This window comes from Halichoeres trimaculatus, unplaced genomic scaffold (genome assembly GCF_033239565.1).
Source record: "Halichoeres trimaculatus isolate MK-OKI-2021-1 unplaced genomic scaffold, fHalTri1.1 fHalTri1_scaffold_14, whole genome shotgun sequence".
Taxonomy (NCBI): domain Eukaryota; kingdom Metazoa; phylum Chordata; class Actinopteri; order Labriformes; family Labridae; genus Halichoeres; species Halichoeres trimaculatus.
In genome coordinates this window covers 8081090-8094470 of record NW_027437192.1, presented here as the reverse complement: position 1 = coordinate 8094470, position 13381 = coordinate 8081090, and the positions used below count along the sequence as shown (strand labels likewise).

The window sequence follows — 13381 nt, the reverse complement described above, 5'->3', positions numbered from 1 at the left end:
TGCTGACACACTCAGTGGAGGAGGCAGGGCGGCTTCTATAGCTCTTTATTCTCAGTTTCTGACCTGGATAAGACTCACTCCCCTCAGTGTGAGCAGCAGAGCTTAATGGCATCAGCTATCTTTAGCCGCTGCACTGCTGCATAATGATGGTTTTTAACCCTCTGGCATGTTTCTGCTCCCTCGCTCTGTCTCACTTTCTCTCGCCTTCTGCCACGCTCTCTGAAACCTCTGCTGGACACCAAGCTGTGCTTACTCATCCTCAGTTCGACAGGTGTTGTCGGAACTCATTCATTAAAAACTTCAATCAAGAGACTGAGTAAACACAAGGGACCCAAACTGCAAATCACTATCTGACTCTATTTTCACTGTGAAACACCAGGGTGACACGAAAATGTCTCCAGTTATAAGATATGCGATGAAAATGAAAACACAAGATAAGGCTTTTAAACTAACAAACAGTTTAACATTATTCTCCCGGCTGTCTTGCTGGAAAACAATTTTAAGCTACATATCTTAAAGAACAAGGCCTGGCCTGCCCACAGGTACCTCATCTGTGTTGAATGTCCATCACTGAATACAGTAAGCAAAGACAGGTTTTAAGCTCATTTTACGGGCCATGAATGAAGTATGATGTTCCTCCTGCTCTCCTATAACCTGGGTGTCTTAAATTCTTGATTCTGATTGGTCAAAACCTCGACCACACCTAACCCTTTTTCCTTGAATATACATGAAAAGGTAAGGAAGGGTGAGCACGACCCCCTCTCTTTCCTTATTATACATTGAAGGCAAAGGCAGGAAGAGCACACCTACACTCTCTTTTATTGACATACATAAAAAGCTAAGGCAAGAAGAGCACACTTGTCCTCTCTTTTATTAAAATACATAAACGGTTGAGACAGGAAGAGCACACCTGTCCTCTCTTTTATTACCATACATAAAATCTATGGTAGCAAGAGCACACCTATCCTCTCTGTTAATAACATACATAAAAAGCTAAGGAAGGAAGAGCACACCTGTCCTCTCTTTTATTAACATATATGAAAAGCTAAGGAAGGAAGAGCACACCAGTCTTCTCCTTTATTAACATATATGAAAAGCTAGAGCAGGAAGAGCACACTTGCCCTCCCCTTTGTTTCTACAGAAAGGGCACAGCTCCACTTGCTTTCATGAGCATACGTAAAAAGCCAAGAAAGGGAGAGCACACCAGGGTTGGGAGAAAAAAATCAAAGTATCATACTATAAGGATTTTTTTGTTTAACGATTTTAAATCATGATTTGTTGTTCAAAAATCTGAGTTTTATTATTTAAGTTCATTTTAGTCTTTGTTTATAAGCTGGGTTGGAAAAAAGTTGAGGTGTCACTTTTCCCAAATAAATCTGAAAAACTGAGCATTTTTGGAAATTATGGCCCCTGATATAGTCTGTATCATTCAACTTTTTCACATGGTGTGGTGTTAAAAAGAAAACTGACATTGCAAAAAAACTGAACTATCAAAGAATTGCAATTTAAATCTAATCAGCACTCCAAAAATCATTAAAGAATCTAATCAGGAGAAAAGCATATTGCCCCAGCCTTAGAGCACACCTTTCCTTCCCTACATTTGTATACATGAAAGCCAAGACATGAAGAGCATGTCTTCCCGCTTTTTTAATGTGTATCCATAAAATGCCTGAAGTTAGGAGAGCACACCTCCCCCCTCTTTCATGAGCAAACATAAAGAGTCAAGGCAGGGAGAGCACATCTGCCCTCTCTAATATGGACATTCTTGAAAAACTGTGGCAGGGGGAGCAGCAGCAAAGACCAAAAGAGCGCGCATCAGTGATAACACATACGGCAGTAATAAAATCAGATACAGCCCAAAAGGCACACATCATCCCTGACTTGGACTTGTTGTTGCTGTTGACCGGTCAGTGGACTCAAGTGTTCTCCTGAAGCTGTAGGCGACCTTCCTGTCACTGTTTCGAGAGCTCAATGGACCACCAATTCTGCTGCTGCCAATAACAAACTGACACCAAAATGCTTGATTCTGTGTCATTCAGTAACACATCAGATGATTCAACATGAACTCAGAGCATCATATTAAACCCAGCTGTCACCATCTGTCTGCACATCAACCCTAACACCTGACAAACACACGCTGACTGACCTGACACCCTCACACACCCAGACAAAGCAGGTCATGAGCTCCCAGAGTCAAAAGTAGACAGCGTTCTCTCCCTGTTAGTCCTCTTGTTGCCTGTACTTTTTTTTTCTGAATTGATGGATGGCAGTGACCTGGGTCAGAAATGATGATGCAGTGTGTGTGTGTGTAAATAAATGACAGCTGGGGCTGAGTACCAGGTCTGACCCATATTCCTGGTAGTTATTAGGGAGAGGAGCTGCTGTTTGGTGCTGCACCGTGTGTCTGTGTCAGTTTTTGAGATTGAGGTTCATTATGCAACAGTTTATAAAAGGGTCAGGACTTTGTTTTATGGTTAAAGAAATGCTCCTTCATACATCAGAAAATATTTGATGATTTCTGGGTTTCTTTGTCTCTATTCCTTGCCTCCAACATACTCCTCTTTTAAGTCATAACCCAGTTCTCGTCATTCACTGTCCTGATCCTTCTCACCTTTTCTCTTGTTCCCACTTCCCCACATCAAACCTGCAGTATATGTACAGTACACTGGCCTAATTCTGCTTCTTCTCATCCCAGTTTTCAGCAATCTTAAGAATTTAGTTCTGCCTGTCTGACCCATTTTTGTACGTTTGTTTGATTCTTCTGCCTGACCGCAGGGCAGCATGAACCTGTTTATCCAGGTAACCCACGCAGCCTTTATGTGCTGTCAATAAAAAAGCTTTTACTGGAGGCATGTGGCACTTTCAACCTTGGAGCAACTAGAGTTTCTTTGGCTGCAGGACTCAGTATAATAGAGCAGTCACAGGTCAACTCATGAGAAAACATACACGTGCAACCTTAATCCTCACACTAAGACGAGTATTTTTCTGCAGGTCCAAGTGAAAGCTTCACCTATTAAGCTGCTGAACCTTTGGAAAGTAGAAACACAAACTATTCGGCCTCCTGAAACTTTCTTACTGGAATTAAATTTAGTGCCAGGCACTCATTTTTAATTAGCACATTGTTGTATGAGTTCCTGGAAAGTTCCTGGAAAGGTTTTTGCCCCAGTTTGAAATTAAATGAAAACATCAAATTAGAGTTTGAAGAATTGTTTTGTTTTCAGGCGTTTTTCTGATACCTTTCATCAAAATATTCTTAGATACATGACCAATCAGAATCAAGTCTAGTTTCCCACAGAAACCTGACTTTTTAAACTAAGTTAATGTGTTCTGTACTTTGGTGTTGTGGTTTTTCATTCTTGCATGGTTAAGTTCCTTTTTTTGTTTTTGTGTTTTCTTTTTTGTTGAATTATTTTTACGTTTGTTTTTCTCTTGTGTTTTTTTTTCTATTTTGTTATCACATTTTTGTTTTCATAGTGGTAGTTTCCTTTTATGCTGTCATGATTTATGTTTTGTGTTGAACTATATGTGTATAGGCCATTGTGTAACATGTTATTTATTTATTTATTTATATATGTATATAATTATTTAGTCAGCAAAAAATTTCACCAAGGAGAAAATAAAGTTTTTATTCTATTTTATTTTAAATCTATATTTTGATGTTGCATTTTCTGTTGTAATAGTTTTCTATCTTGGTCATGTTTTCTTTTTCTTTTTTGTCCTTTTTTGCCCTCTGGGGCCACCGTACACATGCATATACCATTCACCTTTGTCTGAGGAAGTCTTCATAAACTTAGGAGAGTCAGCAGCAAATATTTTAGGATTAAAAAAGATTTTCTTAAAAAAAAAATAACAACAAGAAACGAAACAAGTGATTTTCCTCATCACACTGAAAGATTATTTTTATTCTTTACGAAAAATTCAGGCCTCATTTTTGTCTTTTAAAAATGTTAAAATTATATTTTTTCCCAGACCTGTCAAGTGAATGAGACTAATCTTATTGGACTTTTTCTAAAAAAACTAAAAATAAAGACATAAATACTTGCTTGGGTTTCAGTTTTTCAGTCCACCTGTCACTGCCTGGTCACAATTTTGCATTCAGTCTCTCAGCAGAGATCACTGAGGACATCATGTTCACATAATTGCTGTAAATGATAATAATCATTGTTGGAAGACAATAGTCTGAGTTTCCTCCACCTCTCTGTCTGTACGTGGATGTCTGTGTGGCTCTGCAGCTTTAAGGTTCAGGTTGGAGTGTTGTGGTGCGTCTGTGCATGAATGCGTTCTCCCATGTGAGTACTTACTGAGTCTAAAGGAAGCCTCTTCAAAACCTTGTACTGTTTCTTCGGCTCTAATTTGTAGATGTACTTGTCTGTGACGAGCAGGCCTCGGTCTGTGCTTTTGTTGAATCTATTCACCTGAGAGAGCAGAGGAGAAAAAGTGAAGAAAGGGGGAGAAAGGGGGAGAGAAGGGGGGATGAAGCTCAACATTCTTACATTTTCTGTAAAGAGCCTTTTAGTTTTGTCTCGGATCTTTGTCTTTTCTGTTACTTTGGATTCAAAACAGGTTTCCCTGGTGGAGCAGCAAACAAGAAATGCTCTCAACAAAACAAAGCAGATAACTTCAGAGGAGACGATAAAAGCTCTGGTGGGTTTGTCAGCATCTGAAGTGGTTTCATTTCTTTTTTATCAAAGCCCACATATCTTCAGATATACTTTGGCTTAATCTGCACCCAGAGTTTAGTGGAATCCCTCTCTCTGAAAAACCTGATAAGGAAAATACGGCCACTTTTATCCACAGGGGGATGATAAGAGCCGGTTCAGCATGAGGTAAAATAATACCTCAGCTCAGGCAGACCTCTTTTCAGAAGAAAATCTCAGAGGTTAAGAAAACTGCAGGGGTTCATGATTAATCCTCTCATATTGTGGTCGTTATATTTTTATCAGAGAGGCCTGTGTTCACCCCTGGAACATGAAAACATGTCAGAGAAGCTGATACAAAAGGCAGAAAGTGCGCGGGGGCGGAACGGGGAACGCAGCATGAGAGAAAAACATCCCAGAGCTAAAAAGAAGCAACAAAAGAGAAAAACTCCTCATTCAGAGAGAGACATTTCTGATCAGAGCGTTCTTTTCCCCATGTCCTGTACTGCACTGTACCTTTCTGCAGAAGCCCGAGAAGAGGACATGAGAAAACTCGTCTTTGTTCCTCAGCTCCTTGGAAACACGGATGAAGCTGGAGCTGGTCTGAGGGCAGTCTCGCACCTGCAGGAAGGACAGAACGGTTTTATTACTGATGACACCGCGCAGACATATTTCTGAAAGCAGAGGAGCGAATCTCATTGCTAGTCGTGAAAACTCTGGGTGACCTCTTGCAGCCTCTTTTAGGTCTTTTTGTTGCTTTAATTCTCGAAGCAGCAGATCAAAGCTCAGGGCCTCAGGGTGCAGTTAGCAGACACGGTGTTTGAGATGCTGTTTGAGGAAGAGGAGGGAGGATGATACCAGAGTTAAACTGCCTGATTAGAAACACAGCAGGGGGCCTTCAAAGAAAATATAAAAGCCATGTTATAGCCTGTCACACTTATTCACGGGTTTTAGTCACCTGACTTTTTTTTACGACCGCCATCTTTAGAACTGATATCAGCTGTTCTGTTCAGCTGCTTCATTTGATCAATGTGCAAAAACTGCTAGTCGTATAAAAATTCCTCATTTATCCTCCGAACTTTAACTTAAGATACTCCTAGATCCTTGAGTTGGTTTAGAAAGATGCTCCTGTGATCTCCCCTAAGCGTAAAGTAAACTTAAAGATGCTATGAGGAGGATCTGTTTTAACTGCTCTCCCTCGCCACCTTGTGGCCCGGAGTCTCCACACACTGTTGTCCATAACTTTTAGTGAGGCGTGTTTGTTTGAGGATTAAATGGAGATCAGATTGAAACAAATAATCTTTGTTCAAGACAACTTTTTACTAGATACAAGGCGCCGAGGTAAGGTATTTATTAGTACAGTTACGTAGCGCTACGGTTTGAAACGTGACATCAAGCAAATGTTGTAGCAGCTGGCTATATGTTAGCCCAGTGCTCTGACGTAGCTGTATGCTAACGTGACAACAAGTAAACACTATCAGTTTGTAAGTCGTTTGGTAATTGTTTATATTTAGCGCAGCTGACAGCCGGTGCTCTAGGACTACATTCACACACCAGTCAAAAGTGACCTGAATCCAATTTTTTGGCTCAAATGTGACCTGTATCTGATTTGTTTCTGACAGTGTGAACAGCACAAGTCGCATTGAATCTGACCTTTTCAAATCAGATTCAGGCCTCTTTCAAATGTGGTACTGCTGTCCATCTCATCCGTGCGTATTTGCGAGCTTCTGTACTTTCCTACAAGACAGCGCCAAAGATCCATCTGCTCCTGTCCGATCTGCCCTCAGACAAACTAGGAAACATCAGAACAGATGACAAAACTAAGTTTTTGCCTCTTTGTTCACCTGTTCAGTGCACTACGGCTCTGAGATGTTTGGCTATCTAGCAGCGATCTGTCATGAGCAGGGTCGAAGGGAGAGACCCCGGTGCGGGAGAGAGTGTCCGCCTTAAGGTTTATAAGAAATAAAATATAGCCATAATTACTTTAATAAGAGCTCACTCAAGGTGAGCTGCTGTAACATCAGGTTTTGTCTTACGGAAACAAACTTTCCAGCATTGTGAAACACAGTTTTGCTCTGTGTTTGTTGCTCCTCATCACACCATGCTGTGCGTAATGTCGATGTTAAACTGAGCATGCATGTCACTTCTGAAGAGTAAGCTGTTCACATCACAGTCTGCAGTCAGGCCAGATTTACAGGTGTAATCTGAACAGCCAAACACAAAAATCGGATTTGAGCATTAAAGGCTGCAGTCTGAACGTAGCCTAAGACATGTCCATAACGTGTAATGTTAGTAAATCCTGGTTAGCTATGTCCTACCAGTCATCTACCAATCAGGGCTAACATAACTTCACTCTTCATTTTATTGATAGACTCTAAAGTTTGAACAGACCACTGCAGAATAACTGCTGACTGTGGGTTGGAATGAACATTATCACAAACAGCTTAGCCCCTGTGTACAGCCCAAGCTAAAGGCTAATTAGCCTTTAGCTTGGGCTGTATCACTCTCCCGTTTTGCTTTCTTCTGTTCTTCTGTCCTTTTTCTGTCTGACAGTTAGGCTCCTGTGTCCACCATCACTACAAAATTAGCCACAGAAATCATTTTTAGCAGAGAAAAACACAGATCTCTGTGTTTCATCTCTTCTCACCTAACTTCTTCAGCCAGCGTGGTTTTTTCTTAGAGACCTAGACGTCCTCGTTGACCTGACCCGGAAGCTAAGAAGTAGCAATTTAAAATAACCTGTAACCAGCAATGTTGGTGCTGATAATCTCATTTCAAAGTGTGGATTACAATCAGGCATATATCTAGAGGGGAGACTTTTTCAAGATCGCGTTCAAACTCCTCACAGCCCCTTTGATAAAACTTTGACTTGATCAATCGTAAAACTACAATGCTATCATCTTAACTCTATGACTTTTCTCAAACTCTTATTTGTCCCATTTTGAGTGGCTCCAACACTCCTTTGTTCATGTGTGACGTCAAGAGAATATGGGACTGTTTCTCTTGAGACAGTGACTTTTTGTGTTTTCTTTGTGCTTTGAACTTCTCCCACTTCTCCCAAAATCTCCCACTTTCTAAGAATGAAAGCCTGAAAAAACATGATTTGACGTTTTGGAGTTAATATTACTCCCCTGATGTGACTAACTGAGAATAAAACCTGATTTTTCAGGTTGAAGGAAGCGAGCCATGTGTGGCAGCGGCTCACGTGTAGCTTAATAGCTTTGTTAAATAAGAAGCAGGATGTTGAAGATGATTACTGGTAAGAGAAAGCTCTCCACACTAATAGATGAGTGAGCATTAGAGGAAAATGCTAATTTGTTTTTCTGTCCTTTTCTCTCTTGAAGCTACTTGATGTGGCAAACTCAGACGTCAGCAATATCCCTGCTTTGTCTGCTGAGAGGATGAAACACTGAAGTCAACTTGTTGACTATTTCAATCGCTTTTTCTGAGAAGCATGACTCACAAACTGGTCCCGCTGTCCCTTTATCTCCTTCTTTTTCCTCTTTCTCCACTCAGACACACCAAGTCACAATGCGTGCTCTCTAAATGCTCTTAACTATAGGTCTCTTTGTGGCTTTAACGACGATCACGTGAAGCCCTGGAGGAGAGCAGCGAGTCACGGGCCGTCTGATGGCCTAACGAGGGGGAGTGACTCAAGACTCTGTGGCGGTCATGCTCACACTCCCTGAAGGCGTTTTTCAAACCTCCGGCTACAAAACACCCTTTAGATTAGCTGCTAAATGAGCCAACTGAGGCATTCATTAAGGAAGGGCTGCATTCACAAGCACCATGCTGCTTTAGTCATGCTTTTTACAGGGAGGGCTGGTCACATGCAACACATGCATCCACAACAACAGATGATTTCTGTGAACACTGCTGGTTCTTCAAGACCTGTTTGTGTCAGATTATAAAAAGATCTGCTGATTAGGTCAGAGGGTTTTCCCAGTGACCGCTGTTAGAGGAAAGGGAAACAAACTCCTGTCACTGAGCGTGGTCTTCTTGTGGTCATTGAGGCCTAATGTGATTCTTACGTTGGAGAGGTAGTCCCTCTCCCAGGCTCTGCCCACTCCCCAGTCTTTCCTCTCTTCACTCAGAGCAGTCAGAGCCGCCACTTTGGCACGAACCTCCAGCATGTCAGACGGAGGGATGTTCTTCACGACCTGCCTCGCCCACCACCTGACAACGAGGGATGAGAACAAGACAGCATGTCACGTGGGCGGAGCGATACATCAAAGGTGGAGAGGAAAACAATGCAGTGGGAGGAAAAGCTTCAAGACTGTGAGCGATAAAAGAAAGGGTTTATATGATGTGCCCAAACTCTTGTTGATCAAAAAACTCACTCACTCACACAGAGTAACTTGTTTAAGAGTAATTGTGAAGCTGTTTTTTAATGCATGAGGGAAAAATATGAATCTCTATGTGACTGATTTAACTCTAAAGGGTCAGAGCAGGACAGGAGCAGGCTGTCAAAGTGAAGTCTTTCCTGGTACAGAGTAATCACTGTGTTAAGAGAAGGAGTGACAAAGACTCCAGCTTAAAGACATCTAAGGCAAGACGTGAAGTGCAAAGATCGAAGTTGAGATGGTTGCAACTACTTGTCAACTAGAGGCAAAAAACCTTATAGCTGTGCACCTTGGTTTTAAATTACACTGTTTTAATTTTTTTGGTGACACCGCTCTCTACATCAAGCTCCTGGACAGGGTCTGGTCAACTAGCTTCACGGCTAACTGAGATATAAACAGGTAAGGCTGTGGTTTGTCAAGCTACACAAGGGGAAATAACCACCAAAAGAAAAAATGTTTTGTTTTTTTTTCAAAATAACATCACTGTGACAAATAGTTAAAGAATCCCATGTTCAGGAATGATCAGTGAGTGGATGAAGACGTCAGCAAGTGGACTGCCATTTATAGAGAAGAAATCCATTAGATAAAAGTTTAAATACACCATTCATTTAATGATTATGACAAAATTATCTGTGATTATGTTCAGATTGGTAAATATTAAGACATAAACTTGTGTCAACAAACCAGAGACCCTCCAAAGCCAAAGATGACCACACAGACCGCTGATTTTGAGACCTTGGTTGTGATACATGAGCCAGAAAACGACATCCAGTCAGAGAAATGCACCAAATCTATCAGAATAGGATTGATTTTGTATGTTAGGATTGTTGGTAAGCATAGTTAGTAGCCTGGCTGTACCCCCTGGTTTTACTGTTAAGATGAAATCTGTTTTGTCAATGGTAATCTAAATCTCCCTTATTGTTTACTCTCCCTATTGAGTCCTAAGTGTTATATTTGGTCATAACATCAGCTCCAAGTCAAGTTTTTAATTAACTACACAAAGTTAAAGCTAGATTTAGAATATTGGCAACTGATGTTACTTATTTAAGGTCAGACCTGGTTAAATGAGAAGTCATATTTAATTGTTTGCAGGCACATATGTCCCTGGTGTTTGGGTGTAAAATGTGACCCTGTTAACTGGTGACTGATAGCTAGAAATCACTGACACATCCAAGGGGCAACATCCAGTTGAGAAAACCAAAGTCTAAGTGGAAGTGTTAAAGGTTGCTGTTTGTCGAGAATCCGCTTGAGGCTGACTGCAGAAAGACCAGAAGTCACGTACACACCCAGCCAAAAAAACAGACTTTCACGACATTAAAAAGCATATATAGCTTTATTCAAAAGACGTCTGAAATACTGATTTCTCTATCAGTACACACTGTAGGGTGGGTGAATTTTTTTTCTAACTTGGCAGTTTAGAAGTAATTTGGATCGTTTGATTGTCCAATCAGAGACACAGCACAGCTCACGTACTCACTGAAGTTGTGTGAAACGAAACTCAAAGCGGCGTCAAATCAAATGCTGCTGCATTCACAGATTGGCTCATTTCACGGAATCAGGAACGGGTGACTTCGCAGAGGCTACGTCCATGTGTTATACAGTCTATGGACACATCCAGCCGAATGTCCCCAGTTAGAATGGTCTCTCGTAACTCCAAAACACCGGTTGCTATGTAACGGTCAGAGCCTGATAAAAGTTGACTCCATGGTGGAGTATCATGTCTGACAATCCACTGAAGAACAACTAGAAGTTTTTCTGCTGATTACGCTTTTGATTCAGAGTTTAAAGAACGCTAACTTGTCTGGGTGAACAGCGCTAAATGCCTAACGTTTCACCATCTCATTGATTCTTGGATCTGATGAAGCTTCTTGGACGAGATGGTGAAACATCTTCCCAAACTCAAATCAAGTCTTCAGGATAACCATGACATGGATGAATGAGGAGCTACATCGACTTAATGCAACTAGTCCTGTATCATTATTGATGACATGTTAGAAATACATATTCTGGACTTTTATTTCATGGTGCATGAGTTTCATTTTTGGGGGTCTGACCTGCGGTGCAGCATGACTGTGATGTTGTGAAACCGGGTCAGAACTGCAGGCGGTGTCGGCCATTCCACGCTCTTCCCGTAGTCTGGCATGTTTCTCACATTAGCAAAGCTCCGCTCCATCTCCCAGAAGTGAGCTTTCACCTTGTAGCGCTTGTAGTGGCCCATGATGGCGTAGATGGCCCTCATCCTTCTGCACCTCATGCGAGCTAAAGCCCCACGCCACACCTGTGAGTTTTCAGGAAAAAGGGGGAGGCGTTAAAAAGAGGAGAGACCCAACGAGCCACAGACAAACTTGTGTTCCAGTTACAGACTCAGACTTCTCTGCAGAGTCATCAAAGTAGGTCAGGAGAAAGAGGAAGGAGAGGGTGTTTTATTGAGTTGGAGAGGTAATTGACTTTAATGTGACTGTGCTCTGGATCTCATTAATTATCCCAATTATTGTTACAGGAAATTAGGATTCAAGCTGGCAGATGAATTTCAGTCAAACATAACCAGGAGCCACATATTCATGAGGCTGAGGCAGACTGCAATCCCCTCTCTGAAACCCAGAGGCCCAAGTCTGTAACTGGAGAAGAAGACGAGGTTGTTCCTGATTAACTGTGATCACATGATCCAAGCTTCTGTGACATTACATTAAGCCTGTGCGCCGATTAATCACGTTGACAGATCGATGTATCCTTATCGAAATCCAAGCATGACTAGAAAACAGCCTTTGAGATCTGACATTTAAGGTTTGGAATCACGCCGAGGCTGTGGCTGAATACTAACAGCAGGGGAATGATAAATATTACAGGCACACTCATCCTGATGTGTCTGACCTTCTGCAGGAAAAGCACCAGGATGGGGATGAGGGCGGCTCTCTCCTGCTCCAGAGAGTAGAGGGAGCGCGGCGTTCGGACGAACAGCTTGGTGTGTCCGTACGCCACGCCGTCTTGGAAGCCGTGCTGGTTGACGATGGCCTCCACGGCCTCCCTGTCCGAGGCCATCAGGTGGTTCGGCCAGGTGTACTCACATGTCATTTTATACCTGTGCACAAACAGGAGAAGTGAGAAGATATCAGGGTTAACTGAGCAGCTCTCTTAAGTGTTTGAGTTTGTATCACCAAAACAAATAACTACATTTACATAGCTGCCATTATCAGGCAACTTCTAACATTAGCGTTAAACCACAAAGTTGCTAACTTCAAAGATAGCTAGAAATGTGTGCCTCTACAAGCAGAAGCCATGCTAGGAGCTCAGAAAGTGTGAGGAATAAATCATCCAGCGGGGGTCACTCTTGGGTTTTAAAATTAGGCTTAGTCACTATAACTATCTGGTTGTATAATACATTAAAACATATTAATACAGCAATATACCAATATTATATCAATATTGCAACTCTTAATATTTACATTTTTGTTTGAATAAAAATTCATATTTTAGGTGAGTTGGAAGTACAATACGTGTTCTGCACCTCCACCACTGTAGATGGCGCCAAAGAGCTATTCCACTGTATGTTGCCCATAAACTTTATAATAAATATAATCTCAAAGTTTATTCAAAATATTTTATTCCTAAACTTAATGATTTGGGTTTTGATGTCGTAAACATCAGTGTTTTATCTCTTTTCTGGGGTCAGTTAGTTTAAAATCATTTTAAGTTTAATTTTTACAGAGTAGTAGACTGGTAAAATAATAACCATAGTCATGTTTTGCGCAATATTAGATTTTTTGAGTAACATTGGTTACACCAAGTGACATTTATCAGTTTCACCAACTGACAACGTTTTTTACCCAGTAACTTTTTTTCACTATTAGTTTAATGTCACAGTAGTTCAAGTGACAAACTTGATGTGCTTTATGTTTTCACGTTAAGTGTATGAAACACTGCATCTAAATTTCATTATTTCAAACACAATAAAATAGAAAAGTCACATCTATTATAAAGTAACAATGATGGATGAAACTTTTCAAACTGCCGCACATTCATATGTTGTAGAAATCCCTGAATCTGTCTATAAACTGGTCAAAATGGTCCGTTCCAAAAGTAGCACTGGATCTTCACATAGCTTGCTGAATTGATGAGGTCATCGGGTAAGGATCTAACTGGTTCATGATATGTTAGAGGGTCTCAGACATCAAAGACTACACATAGCTTTGCCCTTGACAGGCCTCCATTTGGCTGGCCAATCACTGGGAAGGGGGATTGTGGAGCTGGGAGCCTTAAAGAGACAGCAGCTAAAATTATGTGTTTCAGAAAGAGGCTGAAACATGGGTTTTCCAGAACACTAGTGTGGGGAAAAGTAGAGATTTTTTAATTAAGCTTTCAATCTTGTGAAGATACTATAAGGTAACAAAGGGATTTCATAAA

At 41.1% G+C, this 13381-nt stretch overlaps 1 protein-coding gene across 4 annotated transcripts in view; it reads right to left on the bottom strand.

Annotated features, from left to right (window-relative positions):
* The window catches only part of myo1g (myosin IG), a 69126-nt gene that overhangs the window by 26113 nt on the left and 29632 nt on the right, over window positions 1-13381 (bottom strand). For all 4 annotated transcript variants that reach the window (XM_074687123.1, XM_074687126.1, XM_074687125.1 and 1 more), the window contains 5 exons: window positions 11852-12059; window positions 11035-11258; window positions 8669-8813; window positions 5154-5258; window positions 4302-4415 (listed from right to left, as the gene is read on the bottom strand). In XM_074687123.1, the coding sequence (XP_074543224.1) occupies window positions 4302-4415; window positions 5154-5258; window positions 8669-8813; window positions 11035-11258; window positions 11852-12059 (796 nt within the window). The remainder of the gene's footprint in view (window positions 1-4301; window positions 4416-5153; window positions 5259-8668; window positions 8814-11034; window positions 11259-11851; window positions 12060-13381) is intronic.